The sequence below is a fragment of the Ursus maritimus genome, unplaced genomic scaffold, assembly GCF_017311325.1.
Source record: "Ursus maritimus isolate PB19 unplaced genomic scaffold, ASM1731132v1 scaffold_18, whole genome shotgun sequence".
NCBI lineage: Eukaryota > Metazoa > Chordata > Mammalia > Carnivora > Ursidae > Ursus > Ursus maritimus.
In genome coordinates, this window is record NW_024424230.1 from 631,565 (window position 1) to 656,263 (window position 24,699).

Here is a 24,699-nt window from a genome sequence, read left to right on the forward strand (position 1 = left end):
GCCTCAATCTTAGCAAAAGAAACAGGAAATCTTGCATTTTGCAAAGTCCTAAAAGCAAAATATTATTTCTGACAATTCCAGACAGTAATTGCTGGAGAAGTTCTGGGTTTCATATGGTTTTATGAACAACGATACCATTTTCCCACCTCAGCCTGACGTGGATTTGGGCACGGAAAGGGGCCGAGTCACTTCAAGGAGCAAGTAGGTGAGGAACAGACGGGGCTCCAGCGAGCACAGCCCCGTGCGGGTTGCCCCTCTGAGCAGAAGTATCTGGCTCGGGAGAAAGCTCCCTGCACACAGGGCCTGGGCGAGCATTTCTGAAGTGCTCCATTGGTTCGGAATGCCTGGCGCGTGGCCGCACGTCCGCCTCTTCTGTGGCCAGCTTCTCCTCGCACGTCTAGGACAGCGAGCCCCCTGGGGGAGAACGTTCCCGGGGGCGCCGGTGCAGCTCTAGCACTCAGCACCTCGTGGAGGCGGCAGGAGTGTGAGGACCCGCAGCAGAAAACCCCTTAGAACCGAGTAGAATGTTCCACACAGGTAATGAATCGCTGCAGACTAAGACTGTCCAGAAAAAAATATTGCTTTATTGGGTCTATTTCCTAACTACAAGGACAGCGGACACAAATAGCAAACAGTTCCTTCCCATAGACAGCCTACTGAGAAGAGTTTCATGCGAGTCCTAGGACGCTAAGTGCAGGCTAAGGTCTGGGCGACAGGCGGGGCCGCGGCCTGTGAGGAGCGGTGTCGGGCCGACGCGGAGCCCTCTGCCGTCGCTCTTCACAGCTGTGTGCAAATACGGCTTTCAGGTTTGTGTTCTTGCCGGGACTCAAACAGAAATGACACATAATCGACAGAAGAACATTTAAAAATAATTCTGCGGGGAGCTTTCTCCACCATAACATAATGTTTAATTATCAGAACTTACATCCTCCACCCGCGGGTGCAATTCGGGCGGGTTCCATGAGGGGGCGTGAACTCCTAAGGCACAATCATCAGGGTAAACATGTTTTAAATAAAGCATGCTTTTTGGTTATGGGAAACGACAGGTCACGGCGAGTAATAATGTGTGATAAGCTGCTAACTGTACAGACGCAGGAGAAGCACGAAAGCTAACGCTAAGCTACGCGGTAACAGCAGCTAATCGGGAATGAACTACAGGCGTATTAAAACATTTTTGGTAATTGTTTTCTCAGACGAAGCAGAGTTGTAAGGCTTCTGTGAAGGAATCATCTTACAGCTGAACAAATATATTACACTCCTTTTGGGGTGTTATTTACAGTTGCTTTCCCATCTGCTGTCTGGTAACATCTGGGCAGCGAGGACGCACCTCTCCTGGCTTTCTGACGAGCTCGGCCAGCGGCGCCACGCAAGACAATGCAGATGCGGCCGACAGGATACGGCCCCGTGGTCGTCGCTGAAAAGCCAGGTTTTGTCTTAGATGCGTTTTCCAGAGCGGATACGGGTTATTGCTAACGCGGCAGCCCTTGCTGGGCAAAGACCGCACGCCGCCAACACTGTCCTTCTTCACTCGTGCATAAATACGTGCTGATAACTGTACATACATGCAAATGCAAGCTCTGTCCTGGGGCAGACAGACTTCTTTTTTTGTCCAGCAACATATCTTGCGCTACCATCTTACTTGCGCTACGTTCAAAGCCAGATTAAAAACAAAACCCTAGCATGCTACGGTTAACAATCCTACAGTTTCGGTAACACAGGAGAGGGGAGCAGGTGACCCGAGAGAGCACTAAATAAAAGATGCCTAAAATGCACTGAACAAGGCAACAGATTGCACACTGCAGCCCAAGGGGAGCTGAGAAAAAGCAGGAAGCACGTGTTAGGTTTTCCTCACAACGCCTAGCTTGCCAGTATTCTCCTAATTTATACAAAAGAGAAAGCCTCACGATGAAGCATCTTTATAGCTTTTGCTCCTACAAATACTCTCCTGGTAGCAGACCCAACACTCCATCCGATGGCGCCCTGATGCTGGGGTCTGGTTAATAAGGCACTTCCAGTCCTGAAGTCCGGGGGGGCCCGGGGGCCGGCGAGAGGCGCACTCACTCCCCTGCCCCCTGCGGTCCGCCCTCCCTGTCACAGAGGTACTTCTCTGCGCGTGCGATGCAAGGCTTCGGTCAGCTGGAGTGCTGACGGGCGCCAGGTGTGTGTTCGGTCTACTTAGAAGTCCTTGCGTTGGAGCTTGACCGTCAGCGGCGGAGCGATACTGCGCGGTTTCCGAGTGAGTTCCACGAGGCCAGCTATGATCGGATACTGGTGCTGGAGAGATCGTTCCGTATTATTTCATTTACTGCAAGAAAACACAATAGAGAAACCATTAGGGAAACACTGTTCTGCCCAGAACTGTTCGGAAGAACCAGAAATCCCATCAGCCACGCCTTCAGCCCGTGACATTGGGCCTGTGGAAAGGGTGTCTTAGAGGCATGGAACTCCTTCCTGCTTCCCACCACGGGCCTGGGGTGTCCTGAGCCAGCAGCACGCCGCTGCCCGGAACCCGGCTCCACGACTGCAGGGGCTGGCGGTGGTCGAGTCACCGCTCCCATCCAGAAACAGTTACAAACTGATGCCTCGACTGTGGGCGCCGGAAAAAGCCGCCTGGTGCTGGTCCGGGTGCTGTGAGCGCATCTTCTCCAGGCAGGTGCGTGCAGCTGGGGTCTCCACAGGCAAGACGAGCAGAGGCACCCTGCGGCGCAGGCATGTCCCTGAGGTCCTGGCTCAGAGAGGCCCTTTTCTTTGATCTCGTCGTTGGACAGGCCACGTCCTAGAGGAGGGCCGACCATGGGGCGGCCGGGGCCTCCCTTTGTTTGGGGCTCTTCCTTCATTTCTTCTTCCTTGTCCGTGTCCACTATCAGCATGTGGCTTTTGGCAGCAAAAGAGGAAATGAGCGAAGCTGGCAAAGGCCATGGTGAGCAGGCTGCACAACATCCCTCTCTCCACCCCCTGATCGGCCCCCAGATAGGGGACGTGTCCCCACGGCCCACTTTCCTAACAGAATGGGAGGTGGGGGACACGTGCTTACGTCACGGAACTGCCCGGGCTTCCCTTTGCCGCCCAGATAAACTCCCTGTGTTTCTGCAAAGGCCCCGGCACATCCCAGAGTGGCTTCCTGCAGCAATTAGCTGGCACACCTGTCATCACCCCCACTCCCTCCCCTACATGCCTTTTCAACACCCCCCGCCATTGTTAAGAATAACAATAATAAAACGTGGTTGGGGGAACCAGGAATTGTGTCATGGTTGCTGATAACGGAGCCCACTGGCACCAGCGTTACAGGCGGGAGCCTGACTGCAGAGCCCCAGGCCCACCCGCCTCCTGGCCAGGGGGCCGCCTGTGGGCGAGGGGGGTGAGTCACTGCTTGCGGACACCAGGAGCACACAGCATGCCGGGGCGGGCGCCAGGCCAGCCTGCCTGCCGAGGACAAATCTGCCTGGGACACGGATGTGATGCACGACCCCCGGACACGCAGCCACACCTTCTCTGAGGATGGCACTGACCTTCATGTGGAAAACACCGGGAGGGGCTGTGGCTCGCCGGGGCCAGCCCAGGGACCCCTCCCAGCTAACTGCTAATGAGGCAGTAATGAGGCCCAGGTGCTCAGACCAGCTCTCAGGACGACACCTGTCCCTGGAGTGTCCCAGGGGCAGCTCGTTAGCGGCAGGCAGTTGTTCCGTGACACTCTGGCTGCCCAGCTTAGCCAGACCCACTAGAGACGTGACAAGTGCCGGCCACGGCCCCCGGGAAGGCAGGCAAGGCAGCTCTTCCTCCCGTGCACAGCGCAGGTCACGTGTCTCCGCCTGACCACGCGGCTCTCCCTGTCACTAGACCTGGAGACCGCCCCAGCGTTCCCTAGGCCCCATGCACCACGCTCTGCTGGGTTCCCGGAGCACAGACAGGAACCTGGGGGAAGGCACGGGGCAGCAGACACAGCCCCACTCTTCTTCCCACTTCACTCGTTTGGCCTCTTTTTTGAGAGGCACGGGTCCAACTTACACTTTGCAGAACTCTGTTACATCAAAGAACATTTTGACAAAGAAAAATAACAAATCTGAGTGTCTCTAGGGTACTGCCTTGGTGAGGAGAGGCTCCCTGCCAGAGTGGGCTGGACTTCCTTACGACAGTACAGAGCTGACGCGGCAGGGACAGTGACCACCCCACAAAGCATGTCACTGTGGCTGGTGTGGCACGTGGCCCCTTAAAGTCGCTTCATGGTGACCCTTCTCATTTCATCCTAAACCTGCGCCAGGCCATGGGCATAGCAGGTCTTCCCAACCCACCTTCAGATTAAGCAGGAGGTCCGGAGAGCACACACGGGGGAAAGTGGACCGGCTGCCACAGGCACCCCTGGGTCCAGGGCTACAACACTCAGCCATGACGCCGAGGAACAAGGCCTTCTGGACAGGGCAGCGTGGACAGGATACCACTGAGGGCTGGGGCTGGGCCTCTCAGTTACACACACCAACACTGCGTTTCCTTGCTCATTCCACTAGCAAGGACAGCTGGTCTCAGACCGGAAATCTGAATTAGCAAGAGCAGACACTGGTGGTTGAAAAGTTCTCAGGGGTACTAACGTCAGGGAAATGGGGGGTCTGAGGCATAATAATGACAGGGAATACGGGGGCAGACCTTAGGGGTAATGACGGGAATATGGAGGGAGGTCTGAGGGGTAATAATTGTGAGAATATGGGGGGAGGTCTGAGGGGTAAAAATTCCAGGGAATATGGAGGAAGGTCTGAGGGGTAATAATGATGGGGAATATGGGGGAGGTTGAGGGGAGTAAAAATGGGAATATGGGGGGAGATGAGGGGTAAAAATGCCAGGGAACAGGGGGCAAGCTTAAGCAAGGCAGCCAAGAACCTTCTAGTTCCTCAGAGTTATAGAGACCACAGGAAAAATAACACGTGTTTGACAAGATAAAAGGGGAAGAAGCCTCAGAAGTGGGCTTCCCCTTGCTGCCCACCAGGGCACCTGAGCCTGGCAGGGGGAGCCCGTGGTGGGTGGGAGTGGGGAAATCACTGAGTATGTCCTGAGCCATCCAGGGCCCTCCTGTGTCCTGGCACCTGACCTGCTCTCTGTGACCCCAGCCTGGCGATCAGGAGGATCTCGGGAGAGTGGGCAGCACTCCTGCTCCCTCACTGGGATCTGCCAGTTTCTGATGGGCCACCAGCCCTGCCTGCCTCCCAATAATGGTCAGCTTGACATGGCAGGTTACTGGACGCCCCTGTGGTCCAGGCCTGGCACCATAAAGTAGGGTCACGATGGGTCAGACATCTTGGGAGCGCACTCAAGAACCAGCACACATGCACAAATGTCCTGTTGGACCTGCCCTAGGTGGCCCGGGGACTGAATGGGGCAGCTGACGGAAGGGGCAGGTGGCCCCCGTAACCTGCACAGCAGACACGCACAACTGTGCACACGACCGAGGACAGGACAGCCACGGAGCAACACTATCCGGGCAGACACAGTCCGCACCGCAGCCCTGCAGGGAGAGCCGTGAGGCTCCCATCCCCAGACAGATGGCGCAGCAGGGCACGCGCACCGGGGTCCTGCCGCCCCTGGCCTCGCCCTGGCCACGGCCTCCCACGTCCCTTCCATGAGGTCACGGTTCCGGGTCCCTGTGAGTGCGCAGCCGCCCCCGGGGGCTCTGTGCTGGTTATTTTGGGGGTGGCTTTCTCTGTGACGGTTTCCCACAGTGTCTTCTCTCTACTGATACTTTCCATCTTCTTATTCAGCTTTTCCACCGACACACAGGGTTTTTTCTTTGTCGAAGTATTTTGAACTGCAGGTACCATGTGACCCTTGGAGCTTGTCAGAGACCTGAAAGAGGAACCTTTGCTTTGCTTAGTGTCAGAGGTCCCTGCAACAGGATGTGGTGAGCTGTTATACCACAATTTAATTTAATGAGAAAGGTTTTTTCCCTTATATTTAAGTTTTCTCTAAAACGCTCCCAAGGTGGAAACTGTTTTTTTCCTAAAACTTTTGTGGCAATTTGAATTTGTGTTTTAATCTGGGATCTATATGCAGGACACACACAGACATGTACCCACACCACCTCCTTGTGCATCATTGGAATTGACTGAAAAGAAAATAAGTATTTTTTAACATTTAAAAACTAGAACGTACAAAGTACAGGCATAGCTCTTCACCCGCACTTACAGCACCCGTGGATGTTCGCTGTGTTCTGACCACTACGCAAAGATCTCACGGCTATTTATAAAGAAGGTGTGCAAATTAACTAATCTGACCAAGTGTCCGTTTTAAAGCAAAATTTCTGTTCTTTCACATAATGAGTTTCTTTTTCATCACCATTTTGAAAAAAATTGAGCTTAAAAACCTTGTGTCGTAGCAAAATGCCCTCACTTCATCCTTGAGCTCTCCTGAGACTGTGTGACCCAAGGGGTTGGGGAGGGTCCAAATCTCATTTTTACACATTTTGCTTTTAACCAAAGTTTCCCCACATTTCTGAACTTTTGGTTTCCGAAAGCAGCTGAGGCTCTCAAATCAAAATTTCAGGAATGAGCTGCACTGCTTGCTGGCCCAGCATGTTTGCAGCCCCCGTGGTTCCTAAGCAGGGAGGGAAAGCAGACTTCGTAGTTAGAGGTTTTGTGAATGGGGGGCCCGCGGGAGGGTCGGCAAGTGGAAACGGGCTCTCAGGCTCTCGGGTGAGGAGTGGAGGCCACCTGAGCGTGCTCTGCCCACCTGTGCCCGCCAGTCCCCCTCCTCCTACCCCTGCCCTGCACTCTGTCCCTCTGTGTCCAGCCCTGGTCTGGACTGCAGGGCTGGTCAGCACACAGAACCTGGTGTCTGAGGTGGAGAGAGGCTAAAGGCAGAGCCTGCACTTCCCTTTTCTGGGGCATGCTTGTCTTCAAAGCCTGCACCAGCCCAGCACCAGTACCATGCATACAAACACAGTATTCTCTTCTGTTGGAGCTAAAAACAACTATTTTTTCCAGTTATTTCTCCCGGACTAGCTGTTGCATGCCTTAAAAATCTTTTTTTTTTTCAGAAGGAGGAGAAGAGGCAAGTGACCAGAGGACCCACACAGGGTCTGAACGGCCACCTGTTTTCCAGGGCAAGCTCCTCTCACCCTACAACAAACAGCAGCATGCACTGGCCGCCCCTACCAATATGGCGCAGATATCAAAGCCAGAAGAGATATCATGACATGCTAGATAAGAAACCTCCTTCTGTGGACTCCGGGAAACAAACTGAGGGTCTCGGGGGGGGCGGGGGGGCTAGCCCCGTGAAGGGTATTAAGGAGGGCACGTAGCGCATGGAGTACTAGGTGTTATACGCAAACAATGAATCATGGAACATTACATCAAAAACTAAGGATGTACTGTATGGTGACTAACAGATCATAATAAAAAATAATAAAAATTAAAAAAAAATAAAAAAGAAACCTCCTTCAAAAATCCCAGCGGCACAGCCTGGCAATCCCAAGGGCTGCACGCACATGAAGGTGGAGGCTTTGCGACTGCGCCCCGTGCTTGCGACACGCACACTCCACCGGCTCTGAGTCTGCGTGTCAGAGCCGACATCCAAGGGCACCAGGCCTGCGCGCCGGGACCTCTCAGCCTCGGAGGCAGCCTGCTCATGGCTGTTGCGACGATGAGGGAGCCGCGACAATGACGGAGCTGCGCCTCTGATCGGCTCCCAGACGTCGTCATGCGGCGTCCTCCTTCCAACTCCAAGGGAAGAAGTGACAGCGTGTGCGTCCACATGGGACTGTGCACGACAGGACGGGAGTGCCGTGACCGCAGTATCCCTGGGACTAGAAAGGAAGCCTGACATGAAGTGTGTCCCGGGGACCCTAAGAACCGTAGGATGTTGTGTGGTCAGAGTGCAAACATAGACTCAGGGAGGAAAAGCAGTCCCTAGAAAGAGAAAGAAACGACAAAGAGAAGATCTGGATGGTGCTTGTTTTTAAAGATAGCCCGACCTCCTATTCTCCAAGAGATGCCTGGGCCATGAGCATGAGCAAACCCATGTCAGAGCCAATAACCCTGATGATCCCGTGACTTTCTAACTTTCTCGGACCTAAATTCTTCTCGCGCTCATACCACACCCTTTAAATGATCGGTCAGATTGGTGAACAATGGAGGCCTGTGACCTTCCTCTAGAAAACACGATATGAGCTCTGCACGCCCTGGACACGCACTGTTAGGGGAGGGTGAGGCTGGAGGGCTCGCGGATGGAGACCTGCTCTCATCCTGCCTCCCTACCTGGCTGCAGCCTGAGGGTCTCATCCGTGAAAATGGGGGCTTGGTCGAGATCCCTTTCTGCTCTCCAAGTCGGGGACCCTTCAGTCATTTCAAAAGGAGAAACACATCCTCCTGGGTAGAGTTCTGGGCGCCGAGCATTATAAGCGGCAGGAACCTCACAGCGTCCTCCCCAACCCCCTGGGAGGTGGATACCGTTACTACTCTTCATTTGAAGACAGGCCCAGAGAAGGCGGGAGATATGCCAGTCCTCACAGTGGGCGAGCAGCAAAGTCAGGAATGGGACCAGCCGTGGCTCAGGGGAGTGTGTGTGGCTTCAGGGGCTCCGCAGCGTCAGCAGCAGGCCAGAGTGGCGGCCTCCCGGGGGCAGGCTGCTCCAGGCCGGCTTCCTGCCTGGCAGAACGACACGCCCGACGTGGTCCAGCAGATGCCAGGCCAGCCTGCTTCTATTACCGATATGGGTGCGGGACTCACTGGCTGAACTTTCGGTCTCCTGACCAAAGGGGGGAGAGTGGACTTCCGGTCATGTCCGTGGAGGCCGGAGCTTAGCCATGCGGCACACGTGCTCAGACTCACAGTGGAGCCGAGGGGTGGGCGTTACTTCTGTATGTTTCGTTTCGGTATTTCCCGCAGAGCGTGTGTTCTCTCTAGAACCAGAAGAGACACCTGTGTAGGTTTGTGGCAGGTTTTTGTCTCCGTCACAGAGTACCAACAGGGCCGCTGGCCTCCCACCCGCGGCACAGCAATGGGAGGAGGTGCTGGCCCCACGTGCCTGGGGCCATGTGGGGGTCTCTCCCTGCTCGAATCATGGGGCCCACGTGCCAGGCTTTGTGGGTGGGAAGGCACAGGAGAGGCAGGTGCTGGAAGTTTCTAGGTGGTTGTCCACACAGACATCAATCCTACTTTCTTAGGAGCCAGGTTTGGGCCTGGGCATAAGAAATCTAGTTGCAGCATTACCCCAGCCACACTGTGTAATCTTTGCTTAAAAAAAAAAGTTTAATTAGGATGGATAAGGACCATACTTTGCTAATAACATTTTTATGTCAATTTTCTAAAAAACAAAGTGATTGCTGTAGGTACACGTCAGCTTGATTACATAAAACCCATTTTTAAAACATCTGCCTCCTTTTCAATAGGTTAGTTGTAATAAGGAGACAACTGTCCTGTGAAGTTTTAAAAATTAACAATATTCACCTTCTGCTACTTGGTGAACTAGCCGGCCGAGCAGGGGCACTGTTACTTTTTCATCTCTGTTTTTTGTTTGTTTGTTTGCTTATTTGTTTGTGGGTCTTTTTTTTTTTTTTATTTAAACTCAATTAGCCAGCATATAGCACATCATTAGTTTCTGATGTAGCGTTCGGTGATTCATCAGTTGCGTATAACACCCAGTGTTCATCATAACAGGTTACGATGCTGCTTTTTCACGAAGAAAACCACTTTTCAAAAGCCATCGTTGTCCTTTAAACAAAAGCAATGTGGGAAACAAAGAGGCCTGAACGATTCACACGGGATTCAGTTCCCAGGGTGGGTTCCTGCGGCCACATCCGTGCTGCATCTTGCCCCTTGGGCTCGTTCAAAGCTCACGGCCAAATGAAGTACCATGTGTAAAGAAATATAGAAAAGCAGTTGTTACGTGCTTACTCCGTCTTCCTGTGAGGGTCAGAAAAATGCATGTTCCTCACACAGAACAAGCCATCAGAAACATTTCTATTTTTAAGGGAAAGCCAAAATAGCTTCGTGAAGAGCAAAACAAAACAGGAAGGCCGTTCTTTCCCATTCCTATAACTAAAAGATAATTTTAAAAAGTATTTGCTAACTTTCCCAGAAAGTACACCTTTAGCTAAAGTTAGTATTGTAACCCGAGAGCATAATCATTTAGGCAGACAGTAGTACAGCCAGAAATATCCCTGGCCAGGTCGTGTCTGCCACGCTAACCGTTTACAACGTGCAGGGATCCCGGGACAGGGAGGTGTGCAGACTCTCGCGCCTGGGACGCCGCGCACAGGGGCGTGAGCGGTGGGCTTCCCGTGGCGCATGGTTCCAGCCGACTGCCGGGTGCACAGTGTTCTCACGCTCCAGCGCGAACTTCCTTGGCTAAAGTATTACTGCAGAGGGGAGACGTGTGCGAAAACACCATGATGTGGAAACTAGGAAGCGGAGAAAACATGCTTTTGTGCCCCTCAAGCAGCGACGCTCGGGCTGTGGCACCGAGGGAAACTGAGGCTGTCTCCCAGGTGGGTTTTTACTTTCTTAGAAGAGGCAAGTGTCTTACAAAGTCTGCTATCCATACATCCTCATTCGCAGGCTGGCGCTCTGCCCACGGCCTGGCAGGGATGGCGGGCTGGGTGTCCATGCGGCCCCGCGTGGCCCCAGGAGACAGCAGGTGCCGCTCTGCGGGACTGTCACAACCACGGTAACTCTGAAAATGCAGAGTTGCAACATCACTGAAGCCCTGCTTTACTTTTCTGACTTTTTTCAAAGATGCTTCGTGAGGTGGTGGAAAATGAGGCCGTCTCTCAAGTTCCATTAAAAAGTAAGTTCCGCGTTACCTCGGGTGTCCTGGACCCATTTCAGCCTTCACTTATTTTTATCTGTTTAATCATAATAAGCCACTGCCACGGGGCCTGCTATTTTTGGAAGGAGGGAACGGGACGGTGCAGTCTGAATGACAACAAGTCACAGTTTTAATAAAACATGACCCTCCCAACTGCGTGTGGGGTTGGCACTGACGGCACTATTGTCACACGGGACTGTCAGCCATTAAAACAGAATAATTTTCCTGCCTTCAGTGCCTGCTTCCTTATTTAGCCTGAATACTCCAAATAATGCTAACGCCCGTGTGGAAACTCCAGCCTCCACGGGGACCGGCCGGCCATGTGACGGGAGCTCCGCGGGCTGCCCTGCACCTCCCTCTACCACGGCCGGGCGTGGGCTCGCACATCACCTGGCTCATTTTTTTATCTACACCAAACTCATTCCACAGTTGCTCACGGGGAGTGCTAAACCACCAGCAAGCATTTTTCTGGGGGTTTCTTTGTGCTGCTAGAAAACACATTCCCCCAAATTATGAAATTTCTATTCACGCAGAATGAACAGAATTGGGGAAAAAAAAAAGATGAAAAGGCTCCCCTTAGTTAAAAAGTAACAATGTTAAGTGGACAGAGGAACGGGGTGAGTGGCCATGCAGGCGTGGCCAGCCTGCTGCCTCCTGTCACCCTGTCCAGGGACACACGTCGGGTCCTCAAGGTAAGAGGCGCTAACATGCAGCCCGTCCCCATTTGCAGGCGGCGGAGGACACAGCCATGCTCCTGGGCTGGCGGCGGGAGGGTCCACGTGATGATCCATCAGCTCCACCCGCCCGTCCGCCGGACACAGGTCAAGCACCCGTGACCCACCCGGCAGCTGCCCGGTTTGCCCGGAAGAAGCTGCTTGTTATGGAGGCAAAGGAGAGGCTCAGGCCCTCTGATGCTGGCTTCAGGGGAAGTGAAACCACACCTTCTTATCGGTACATGTGAGTCTGAAGTAAATCCTCACCTTACCAGAGAACCATGAACCACCTGTTAGGCGTGACTGTCACACTGTGATCATGTAGGAAATTGGCCCATTAAAAAGGCGTGTGTGCCTGAGGGACAGCGGGATGCAGACACGAGGTCCAGGACCTGGTTCCTCACGACCTCAGCCACAACCAGGGTGGCTGAAGGAACGGTGCCCCGCATCGCCTGCCCCGACTGTGGACCTTGGTGAGGGCACGTGGCAGCCCTCTGTACTCTTTACTACACCCTTGTGGATGTCTGAGATTTCCACCATTAAAAACTGACACTGCCTTCAGAGAGAAGCCAGAGCCCAGGAGAAGCTGGTGACTGCTGGTCAGCCTCGGCATCTGGCCTGTGTTCGGGCAGCTGCTAGGGGGCCGAGCCCATCCCACGGCAAGGCGAGGACACAAGGGTCTGCTCCGTGCGCCACCTCCCTCCTGCCCACTCCCAGCTGTGCACCTGTGCCCGGAGCCCAGCTGGGATGCTGCCGCCAGGGTGCCCGCATCCCACTCCTGGCTCTGCCGGCCACTTCAGGGAAGGCCCCCTGACACCTCTCCTGTGCACACAGGAACCTGGTGAGCCACTAATCTTTACCACAAGTCTCTGCTCTCTGCCCCCAGCAGACGGAGCCCACACTGAGGGCAGAAACTGCACCCACGAGTACTGAGAAAACGGACCGACAGCAGAAGCTGCTTCTTTATTCTGTAAAGATCCAAAAAGAAGAATCGCTGGAGGCAAGTGACTCCCAGAGACTCCCAGTTTGGAAAACAAGGCAGAAGGGGAGCCGAGTCACAAAAACAGAGGCCAGTGAGACCGGTCCCGTGGTCTCTGGGACATACTGACCCTGGCGTGGAAAAGCACCCAAGATTGAATTTTTGTATTGATTATCCAATTATTAATCTTTATAGAAGCTATTCCGACACGGCACATAATGAGTAATTCATCACAGTATATTAGGTGCCATGGAAGCTGCATTCCGTATAAAGGGCCATTAAGTTTCTTGTAATTGCCCATTACTGGAGCTTTTGTTAGTTCTAAATCAAATCAGCAGGACCGGCATGTATGCGCTCTAATTGACTTTATGTAATAACCGCACGCCCCTGGTGATTACCAGAATGAGCGGTCTGGCTGGATTACCACGGTCCCAAAGACCACTTCTCAGCCTGAGGTGGAGCGGTCATTTCCAATGGTCCTTGAAGGGACAGGTCCCAGTGATCCCCTGGACACGGGAGAGGAGCACCATGCTGGGGCCAGGGATGCATCCATTCTCAGGGCTGCCGTCTAGGGCAGACTGTCAGCCAAGGGCCCCCAAACCTCACAGACAGAACCCAAGCCTGCACACGTGTCCTGTCCTTCGGAGGCCTCCCACCGAATTAGGCTGCGTTTCCCATTAGGAGCAGAGACACAGGACAGATTGCCGGTAAAACTCAGCTCCTGTCCTACTCCTCTGAAAAGTCCTTCCCGAAACACCGTCCAGGCCCGCAGACTCCCAGCGCATGCGCTGTAATTCACTCGGCAAAGGCTTTGTCATCTTGAACTTTAAACTCTGAATGTTGTTAGCTGCTTGACCTGTTCTGCCCGTTCCCCTCTAATTTTTTGAGGGGCCAGAGAACGGATGTGTGGCTGTGTCTTGACAGCCCTGTGATACCAGGACACAGTAAGGAACTTGCAAATATTGGTTGTTCCGGGACACCTGGGTAGCGCAGTCGTTAAGCGGCTGCCTTCGGCTCAGGGCGTGATCCCGGCGTTCTGGGATCGAGACCCACGTCAGGCTCTTCCGCTGGGAGCCTGCTTCTTCCTCTCCCACTCCCCCTGCTTGTGTTCCCTCTCTCACTGCCTGTCTCTGTCAAATAAATAAAATCTTAAAAAAAAATGTATTGGTTGTTCCATCCTCTTTTGAAAGTCGAGTTAATCCTCTGCATGAGTTTCAAAAAGACAGAGCAAGAGGCAAGGAACAGCCGAACCTGCAGGCTTCTTGGTATTTACCGCTCAGGCTGCGGAGAAATCAGCCGTACCAACGGGACAGCCTTGTGTCTGTGGGATTTCTTCCTTTTCCGTGGGGCTATGAGCATTCATTCGGAAAATCTCGCACTAATTCTTGCTCTGTTCAACTAAATCTGAAGAAACCTTAAAATACGTCCTCAAAAGGGGTGCTGGGATGACTCTGTCGGTTGAGGGTCTGACCTTGGTTTTGGCTCAGGTGGTGACCTCAGGGTCATGAGATCGAGCCCCACGTCGGGCTCTGCCCCCAGCAGGGAGTCTGCTCGAGATTCTCTCTCTACCTCCGCCCCCCCAAATGCATATGCGTGCGCACATGCTCTCTCTCTAAAATAAGTACAGAAATAAAAATTAAGAAAATGTCCTCATAAGAAGGCAGTATGTGCGGAACAACCTATCTAGATGTATTTGTTCACAACAGGTGATAACTCAGACTGAAGACAAGGGGCTGCTGACTTCCCAGGGAAGCAGTGTCCGAGCTTTGCTGAGCTCTTTCTTGCACTGGGATGAGGATATCTGTGGCCATTCCCCAACACAGAGCGCTACAGACAACCCCCGACGACAGGAACGGGCCAGGGGCTCAAGGCCAGCCCAGCACTGCAGCGCCAGCCTGCACACCTTCCCCACAAGCTGCCGGAGGCCTGGAGACACTTTGGTGCACACAGCACAATTAGACATTCCATCAAAATGCTGAGCCCAGGAAGCCCTGGTCAAGTGTACATCACTGATGGAACAGGGACCGAAGATGCTTTAAGAACCCCCAAGCGCCCAGGGTCGCCATCCGCAGGGATGAGTGGATATTTCCAAACCCACAGCCCTGCTCCACGCATCCTGGGACACAGAAGGGCCTGGGAAGAAACCACCCAGAAGGTCGTACATTTTTAAGCTCTCCTCACCTTCCCGTCATTTAATGGACGTGTTGGATACCGCCGGCCTGGCAAGGCTCCCACCCCAGGGCGCAGCTCCTCCCAGGGCAGAGGGGCCACCTCCCAGCAGTAGGAGCCACAGCAGGGCCCAGCCCCCCGGGGCTCGGCCACCCTCACCACTGCGGTGGCTCCCCACACCAGGCTGGGAGGACCAAGCAAGGCAGCAGCTTACGGTGGGCGGTGGACACCAGCACATCCGTGGCCCGGAGCTCCCCGGCCCCGCTGCCCACCTGGCCTCGAAAACAGAGAAACAGGAAGCAGAACAGAGGAGGAAGCAGCAGGCCAGGGAAGGGCCGATTCTGGTAAAAGGCTCGCTTGAAAGCCCAGGTCAAAACTCACCCCCAGGGAGCCTGCCACGCCTCCGGAGAAACGCTTGTCAAAGTAATCAATCACCCAGTTTCCATCTGCACGTTTCCCTGCCACACTGCATGCTGTGCTATCAGGACAGGAAGCTGCACGCAGGGTGGAAAGCTGGCACTTCGTCCCGTGGAAACCACCGTTTCCATCTCCGCGAGTGACAGAACATCAACACCGCGGTTAACGGGTGATGAGAGATAAGGACCAGGGGAGTGGAGGGCGGGTGCGGACGCGCGGCGCACTTTCCAGCGTTTGGACAAAGTTCGGAAGGACAGGCCGACGTGCGTTTTCCATTCTCTGCATCCAGAGAAACACCCAATGAACAGACAGACCTTGACACACATTTTTGAGCTCTTTTCTGAAATTACAGCATGTAAAAAAATGCAGGCACTCCCCCAGCCCCACCACGGACGCTCTGCCCTGTAGTTGCTTTTTCAAGTGTGGCCGCAGACGCTCCCGGGGCAGCCAGAGCAAACACACAGTGACGGACAGGCCGCGGCCCACGCTGCCGCCTCCCTCCCCCGCGCCCTCCCTCTGTCCGCCACCCTTTTTCTGTCCAGCCATCTGCCAAGAGGAAATAACTTTGCTGTGCTGGGAGTCTGGGAATCCCAGAAAACAATCTTAAATCCACAAAAATAATTGAAGTTCGCTTCTACTGTGCAGCTCAGCCCCATTCTGATTTTTATTACAATGTCAACAAGAGTTTAATTTGTTTTAAAGTTTAGGTTCTTAAATCTGAGTGATATACGGTAGTTTACAGCTTGCTGGCAACAGCTACTGTGGAAAAAAAAGGAAAGTGCATATAAAGGCGATTCTCAGTTTGACATTGTGAAGGCAGGGCGCGATGCCAAAGGCAGCAACCAGCACGGCTTTCCCCACCGGGGACAGCAGCCACGCTGTGGACCAGGGGCACACTCCCCATCACCAACCTGGTCCAGGGATGGCAAGTAACAGGAGATGTCCTAAAATGCAGTTCCTTGAGTGAAACATTCTCAGATGTCAGCCAGGTCACAAATGGCGCCACCGTCTTATCTGGGGTCCCTTCTGGAAACCAGTTCCAGCAAAAAGCCCTAAGCAGGGCCGCTGGGGAAGAAAGGCTCTGCCCCACCCCAGAGGTTGTGGCTTTTGGCTGCCCAGAGGGTGCTGGTACAGACAGCTCAGAACCGCCCCCACCTCAACCCCATTCTGACGCGGACTGTTGGCTGAGACGCGCCCCTGGGTTTCCAGCCTCACTGTCTTGTCGCTGGGCCAGAGCTCTCAGCCCCGTTAGAACCGTCCGCAGACGCACACAGGACTGCACACCTGCATACTAGCCCGTTTGATGGGCACAAAGGACAGAGGGGCTGACAACGCCATCCCCCAAGACTGAAGGGTACTGCCCACATGGGGGTCCCACCTCGGATGTGGGAGCCGCTGCCTGCTCTGTGTGACCAGACGAGGCCCCAGGTGCCGGCAGAGCTCCCCCACATCTGCAGCACTGCTCCCCTTCCCTCGTGCCGCGGGCTCCAGCCGGAGCCAGACCCCAGGCAAATCACAGGCGTTTCTGGATGCCGCTGAGGCCATGAGCTGCTCCTGTCCTCCAGGCCCACTTCCTGTCCTATCTAAAATAACAGCAGCTGTGGGGGCCTGATAGGGTCGAGTCCTGGGGAAGCCTGCACCCTTGGGTGGGAGGGAGGACGGCTGGGGGGCTGATAAGTCCGCCCTGAGGCCCCCAGGCCCGATGACTGCATCCTGCACTGTCTGTCCACTTCAGAACAAAAGAAAACCAGCCGCTGGCTCTGGGAGCGATAGCGTGAGCTCTGGGAGGGGAGTGGTCTGGCTGACTTGGCCTATTGTGCAGAGTATCAGGCTCTGATTAGCTGGGGTCCCCTGGGCACGATAAGGGCGGATGTTTCAGAAGGGAATAGACTTTCTTTGTTCTTTACTGTGTGTAACTGTCCACATTATAATCTGGAAGGAAGGAAGAACCCTGCTTCAAAATTCAAGCTGAAAAAGGTAGAGGGACTCAAAGCTCCATGCTCCCAAACGACATGAAAAGTGATAGAGAACCCGCATCGCCAATGGCCGGAAAACGTGGACCCCACCACGTGGCAACAGGTGGAGAAGCTCCCGTTACACTGTCCGTGTCTCATAGATTGTCCTTAATTTAGTGAAACAGGAGATAATGCAGAAGCAAGCACACATATTCTCACTCCCTAAGAGAAACTCTACCACCAGGGTTGGGTTCGTGCCGTAGAAAAACCGAATTGGAATTCCCTCCTCACGCTACTAAAAAAGGAGTCTGAGGACCGTACGGCTTCCACAGAGGAAAGCCCTGCACGACACACACAGGCCTCGAGCTTGAACAGCACGGCCTCGCCTCCAGCACCAAGTGTTTTAACAAACGTGCTTGACTCCGAACACTTTCGAAGGGAAGTTCCTCCAGCTACACCACAGATGCAGACCCAAACCCACCCCGGGAAACATTCCCGCGCCAGGGCGCTACTGCCTCCCCAGGTCTGGCTTTTCTGGGTAACTTCATGTAGACAGAGCCATGGAGGATGAGGTGGCTGTGTCTGGCTGCTCTGACTTCGCCTCATTCTTCGAGGTCCATCCATGGTGCAGCACGTCAGCACCTCATTCCTCCTTCCGGCTGAGTAATATTCCGTCGTGTGGTTGTGACGCGCCTTTCCCAGCTGTCCTCCAGGGGCTGGATACTCAGGTTGTTTCAAATGTTTGGACATTATAAATAATGCTGCTGAGAACGTTCATGTGCAGACCTTTGTGCGGACGTACGTGTTGACTTCTCGTGGGCAGATACCTAAGAGTGGGATGGATGGGTCATATGATGAAGCTGCAGGCCTCCGAAGACACCGCCCATGTGCCCGTGGCACCCAACGTCTCCCGTGGTAACGGGTGGGGGCTCCAGTTTCCCCCCGTCTTCTCTCAGGAGTGCTACTGTGCCTCTTACTGGCTGTGGTCCCTCAGGTGGGTAGGAGCTGGGCTCTGCGTTGGTGTCACACTTGCATTCCCTGATGACAGAGGACGTGGAGCCTACTTTCATGTGCTTATTAACAATTCATACGTCTTCTTTGGAGAAATGTTTGCTTACATTTTAAAGCCCAGTTTTGACGAGGCTGTCTTAGTATTGTTGAGATAAAAGTTTTTGTATATTCTGGATATAAGCCCTTTATCAGATACATGTTTTGCAAAAACATTCTTTTAGTTGGCTACTTGTCTTCTCATTTTCTTAATGGTTCTTTTGAAGCAGAAAAAGTGTGAATTTTGATGGGGTCTCATTTACCAATTTTTAAATATTGGACTGTTTTTGGTATTGTATCTAAAAAATCTTTGCCTAATCTAAGGCCTTGAAAATTTTTCTCATATGCTATCTACTAAATTTTTTATTTTTTAGCTTATACATTTGATTCTATGATCAATTTTTGAGACTTTTGTGTATGATGTGAGGTTAAAGGTACAAGTTCATTCTTTTAGCTGGTGGACATCCAATTGTAATGTCACCATTTGTTAAAAGGCTATTCTTTGTCCCAGTTTTTAAATGGCTTGGCATTTTTATTAGAAATCAATTTATCATAAACATAAGGATTTCTGAACTCTGAATTCTGTCCACTGAACCATATGTCTTATGCCAATACCACACTGTCTTGATTATTGTAGCTTTGTAGTAAATTCTCCATCAGGAAGTGTCTTCCCACTTTGTTCTTTGTTTTCAAAATTGGTTTGGCTACTCTGGACCTTAGAAATTCCATGTGAATTTTAGGATCATGTCCCTTAAAAAAACAACAACAACAAAAAAAAAACCAACCCAAAAACCCTTCTAGAATTTTGATATGGATTGCACTGATTCCATAGATTAATTCCATTAATTCCACTGTTAACAGAATTAACCCTTTAAACTTTATTAAGACTTATTTTATGACCTACTAGGAAAATGTCCCACGTGCACCCCATTCTGTTGAGAGTTTATAGATGTCTTCCAGGTTAAGCTGGTTGATAGTTCTGTTCAATTGTTTTGTATCCTTGTTGACTTTTTGTCTAGTTGTTCTATCCATTACTGACAGTATGTAGTGAAGTGGCCAGCTATTATTTTTTAATTGTCTTTCCGTTTATCCCTTCAAATCTGGAAATTTTTGTTTCATGTATTATGTGGTTCTGTTTTTTAGGTGCAAAAATATTTACAGTTGTTATGTCTTCCTGCTCAATTTACATTCTACTCATTATAAATTGTCCCTTTTTGTCTCCAGCAACATTTTCTTTGGTCTTGAATTGACTTTGTCTAATATTAGTATAGATACTCCAAATCTCTTTTGGTCACCATTTACCTGGTGTATCTTTTCTATCCTTTTACTTTCAACCGATTTGTGCCTTTAAATATAAAGTAAGTCTTCTGTGCACAGCATATAGTTGGACCCTAGTTTATCTCCCCTAATCCAGTCTGATAACCTTCACCTTTTTATTGGAGTGTTTGGTTCATTTACATTTAATGTGATTTTGTTGTAGGCTTTACATTTGCCGTTTTGCTGTTTGTTTTCTGTGTCTTGTGGGGTTTTGTTTGTTGTTTTTGTTGTTTCTATGATCTTTCATTACTGCCTTCTTTTGTGTTAAATACGTGTTTTATAACGTATCAGTTAAATGTCTTTTTTCTTGTTGTTGTTTTTGTTTTACTCTGTATATTTTTAAGTTAGTTTCTTTATAGTTCCTCTAGAGATTATGATATACATCTTAACTTAAAAATTCTACTTCAGCTAATTAATATTAACTTGTTTCTAATAACATATGGAAGTTTTACTTTACTATGGCTTCCTTCCCTACCTTTTCCTTTCTGCTGTTACTGCCACACAAATGACATCTTGATATAAATCCATCAGAACGGTTTTGTAATTTTTGTCTTATGTATTTCCTTTTAAATGAGTTAGGTGAAAAAAAGAGTTTACAAATATGTATGCTGTCTTTATCTACATAATTACTTTTTAATCAGCGCTTTTTATTTCTTTGTGTGGACCTCCGTTGCCAACAGCTGAGAGGACTCTTTTTAATACTTCTTATAGGTCAGGTGTGCTGGCAACAAAATTTCTGCATCTTTGCTTACCCAGCAATGGTTTTATTTCTCCTTCATCTTTAATGCTAGTTTGGCTAGATATGGGCTTCTTGGTCAACAGTCTTCTTCCTTGTGGTCTCTGCAATTGCTAATGAGAAGTCAGCTGTTAATCTTATTGAAGATTCCGCGTACCTGATGACTTACTTTTCTCTTGCTGCTTTCATGATTGTCTCTTCTTCTTTGACTTGTATGGCTACGATGTATTTAAATGTGAATCTCTGGATTTATTCTACTTGGAATTTGTTGATTTTTTTGGATGCGTACAATGTTTTTCATCAAATTTGGGAAGATTTTAGCCAATATTTCTTCAGATATGTTTCCTACCCCTTCCTCTATCTCCTCTCTTTCTGCACTCCCAATATGCCCATGTTTGTATGTTTTATGGTGTCCCACAAGTTCATTTTTATTTATGCTTTTCCTTTTCTATTCCTCAGACTAGATAATCTATAGACATTTCTTCAAGTTTATTGATTCTTTTTCTCTGCCAATTCCAATCTGCTGTTCAGCCCCTCTAATGAATTCTCCATTTCAGTTACTGTACTTTGCAAGGCTAGAATGTCTATTTGGCCCTTTAAAATTTTTTTTATCTCATTATTGATATTCTCTATTTGGTGAGACATTGCTGTCTTACTTTCCTTGAATTTCTTTTTTTTTTTCAAAGATTTTATTTATTTATTCAACAGAGATAGAGACAGCCAGCGAGAGAGGGAACACAAGCAGGGGGAGTGGGAGAGGAAGAAGCAGGCTCATAGAGGAGGAGCCTGATGTGGGGCTCGATCCCAGAACGCCGGGATCACGCCCTGAGCCAAAGGCAGATGCTTAACCGCTGTGCCACCCAAGTGCCCCTTACTTTCCTTGAATTTCTTAAACATACTTTCCTTCAGTTCTTTGAATGTATCTACAGCAGCTGATTTAAAGCCATTGCTGCAAAGTCCAACACCTGAGCCCTCTCAGGGACACTGTCTATACCTGTGGGTTGTTTCTTCCCCTTCTGTATGGGACATATTTTCATGTATCTTTGCATACTTCATAATTTTTAGTTGAAAACTAGATTGTAGATAATATATTGTAGCAACTTTGGAATTAGACTCCTGCCCCCTCTTAGGGTTTGCTGTTATTGCTGGGCTCTTTTTTTCTTCCCTTGATGTTGGATATTTGATTAGTGACTTTTCTGGACTAATCCTCTGGGAGGTCCTGTGTTCTCTGCAGTGTGTGGCCCCTAAGTCCTCTATTCCTCTTTTAAAAATCCTTGTTTTTATTTGTAAGTCTGGCTTCCCAAGGGTCATCCTCAGGTTAGCAGGGTTAACGGTCAGTCAGTTATCAGTCAGGAGGTTTCTTAAGTCTCCACCTTCTGTCAATGATATCAAATTGCAGGCAAGCCACAGTCAGCTTTAGCTTCTAGTTTTGCTTTTTGTACAGGTCTCAAGGCCAGCCAGAGGTGAAGGACCCAGTCCTTTCATTCCCCAGGTCTTTCCAGAGCATATGCATGTCCATACATAGTCTCCCAAGCCCCAGGAATATGCTGGGGCTTTTTCAAACCCCTTATAGGCATCGAGTGTGGCTAGTCTCTTGTTTGCCCCAGTTGAGATCACAGCCTTGGCAGCTCCCACAAGCATGAGTCCAGTCATCTGTTGTTTTTGGTCATGGCCTGGGAAGACGACTTTTCCAGGGAGCTTCACCATCAGTCCGAATACTGTTTGCACTTTGGGGAAGAGGGTTTTAACAGAGCCCCAAAGAGGCCAGTCTCCGTCACTGTCAGTGAAGCTGCTGGCTTTCCACGGCTATGCTCCAAGGAGCTGGGGAAGGGGGATGGGAGTAGCCCTCCCTTAAACCAGCACAGATCCCTCTCTTCTTAGCAGAGTCCAGTTTTTCTTGAATAAATGCTTTTCAATTTGTTCTGCCTGTTTGGTGAATTTCCAGATTGTGAAATGATTGATTTGATAGTTTTCTCCGTATTTTTGTTGCTTTTTTTGGGAGTGCTGACTCACTGAGGCCCTCCCTCCGACACTTTGGAAGTCCTGCCTGTCTTCCTGTCCTTCTTGAGCTATCAAAAAGTGCCTTGGGTGATGACCAGGAATTCTCTGATGAAGAAGAAAATATACTGCAGTCCTCTTTGGCTTGCCAGGCCAACTCACACTTGAAAGCCAGACTTTGAAGAAGGAGTCTTTGCACATCACATCTCTAGTAGAGAAAAAATACTCAATAATAGATCCAAACCTTGGTAGAGTAGAGAGAGTATTCAAATCAGAGCTGGCAGATCCCCATGCTGCTTCTGGCCTGCTGCTTGTTCTGTGTGATTGTGAGCAAGTCAATAACACTTGTCTGTAAGCCCCGTCTCCTCTGTCAAGTGGGGTTAATATTGGCAATTCTGGCCATGGGACTGTTCTAAGGTTTAAAGTGTAAATCGAGAGGATATATGTAAAAAGTCACTTTGGAAAGTACGAAAGGCCGTTCATCCAGTACTGTTATTGTGATTTGGGTTTTCTGTTTGTTGACAATGATGTGTCGTGCTAGATTGGGAGTTACTTTCTCAGCTCTGATGGGAAGATAATTACCACAGTTCCAAGTCTCCATGTTCTTCTCTGCCTGGACTTGATAGGCACCTGTGAGCCAATGATTCAGTGCTCCTTAGGGATCCATATGTAAGAATACACTTTTGTATCAGGAAGATCACTTAGAAGTGTCCGTCCCTAGCTGCCTCTCTGCCTGGAGCTCCAGGGGCAGCAGAGCCAAGTGCCTGGCTTGAGTTACAGGGCCCTGGCTGCTCTTGCAAAAACACAGTTGTTCAACAGATGTAGACAGAGCCCTCCACTGCCCTGGTCACCACTCTCCCCAAAGAAACGCCTCGCTCTGATGGTCTATCACCCACTGTGCTTTCTGAATGTGGCCATTATGCTTTCAAATCCCTAGTTCTATGGCTCCATGCTCTGGTGACGCAGCACGGTGGCGTGCTCTCTGCTGGCTCATGGATCTGACGGTATCTGTAAAGAGCGCTCCTTCTCAAGTGAGAAAGCTCCAGAGAAATCATCAGAGAAAGAAAAGACACGGAGCCCAGGCCAGAGTTGCACAACTTCATCTGAAGTGGAGACAGAGTCATTGAAAGAACTTTTGGAAAGGTGCTCACCTCTCTGCAGGAAAAACCAGCATTCCAGTCATGAGACGCTCACACACGGACACTCCACACTACTCAGAGCCGGCCTGTGACAAAGGACAGAAGCACCGCAAGCACGCCCCATGCCGGGCAGAGACACAGTCACGTCTGGCATCAGCTCTTGGGCCGTCTGTGCTCCTGCTGTGACAGACGGTGTTCAGTACTCACGGCTCTTCCCTTGCTTTCCTTCTACGACACTACTTCTTTCTCTCAAATTAATAATGAAAGGGAAACAAGCCAACGCCTATGATTGGGGGGTTGATGGGCAGAAAGTTAGTATCAGCTGAAAGCAGTAAGACTGATTCCCCTCCAAGGACGCAGAAAATAATCAGGCCATACAGCAATACTTTGATTAGAAATATAGTGTAATTCCAAGCATTTCATGCTTGTAGTTAACATCTACAAGTAAGAATGGAGAAGAGTGCCCAGAACCTCACAGACGTCGAATCTCCCACGGCCCATGAGCAGACCCCCCTCCTCCTCGCCCTGCTGCCCATCGGAAGGAACAGCAGAGGCTCCGACATCACAGCCCAGCAGGTTACGGGGCTGGGAGCAGCACAGGCATGTCTGCACCCTATTTATAGAGAGCCTTACTCAGCAGCCGTCTCAGAGTCACTGCTGCCTTTCCCCTTCTGCCTTGACGAAGGGCGGCCTCCTCACCGCTGCTGTCCTGGCGTTCGGCAGCAACAGGTTTGCAGGGGGAAGCACGCTCCTCCTGAGACAGCAGACACAGGGCTTGGGCCCTGCCTACACCCAGCTAACAGACACTCGTCACACCGACCAACAACTTCTGCTAACTGCTGGGTCACACGCAGGTTTAGGTAGACGAAGACTAAAATATCTGCATATCGGTGCGACCCCCTGCAAGGCGCACTGTCCCTGGAAGCTCAGTTCCGTGTGTCCGTGCAGAGACTGCTGTCTCCGTGAGGTGCACACACGGGCTGGACAGGCCTACAGGGGCCCCTCGAGGTGCCCAGTTACCTAGCAGGTGAGCAGTCAGAGTCTCTGCTCCACAGGCAGCAGCTCAGGCCCTTCGGCAGGGCCTCCAGAGAACCCATTCCCAGAGCCTGCGGCCCACCACGCCGACAGCAGTCCGTCTCCGGGTGGTGTGCGGTGTAATTTTTGGGCCTGGAGACTCCCCAGCGGATATGCAAGTGCATTAAGGACCGACCCTGATGAATTATTCGCATGGCTGAATTCATCTATCCATCACGCAGTAGCCGCCGTCCACAATATTAACGACTCTGCATGTTTGATCACCGTGATACAGACTCTTTCCATCATCATTAGGAACGGGGAAGGCCCCAGCCTCGGGCGCCAAGCCAGGTCAGTAAAACTTTCCATGAGGAAAGATTTTGTTCTCTCCCAGAGCAGCCTGGGCTCGGGGTGGGGGGGGGGGGGG

The 24,699-nt window shown here is 51.0% G+C and overlaps 1 protein-coding gene across 4 annotated transcripts in view; it reads right to left on the reverse strand.

The window, feature by feature from the left end:
- Positions 1–564: 564 nt before the first annotated feature.
- NFATC1 (nuclear factor of activated T cells 1) overlaps positions 565–24,699 on the reverse strand; it is a 107,771-nt gene continuing 83,636 nt past the window's right edge. For all 4 annotated transcript variants that reach the window (XM_040632417.1, XM_040632419.1, XM_040632420.1 and 1 more), the window contains one exon: positions 565–2,305. In XM_040632417.1, coding sequence (XP_040488351.1) covers positions 2,256–2,305 — 50 coding nt within the window. In that variant the 3' untranslated portion in view covers positions 565–2,255. The remainder of the gene's footprint in view (positions 2,306–24,699) is intronic.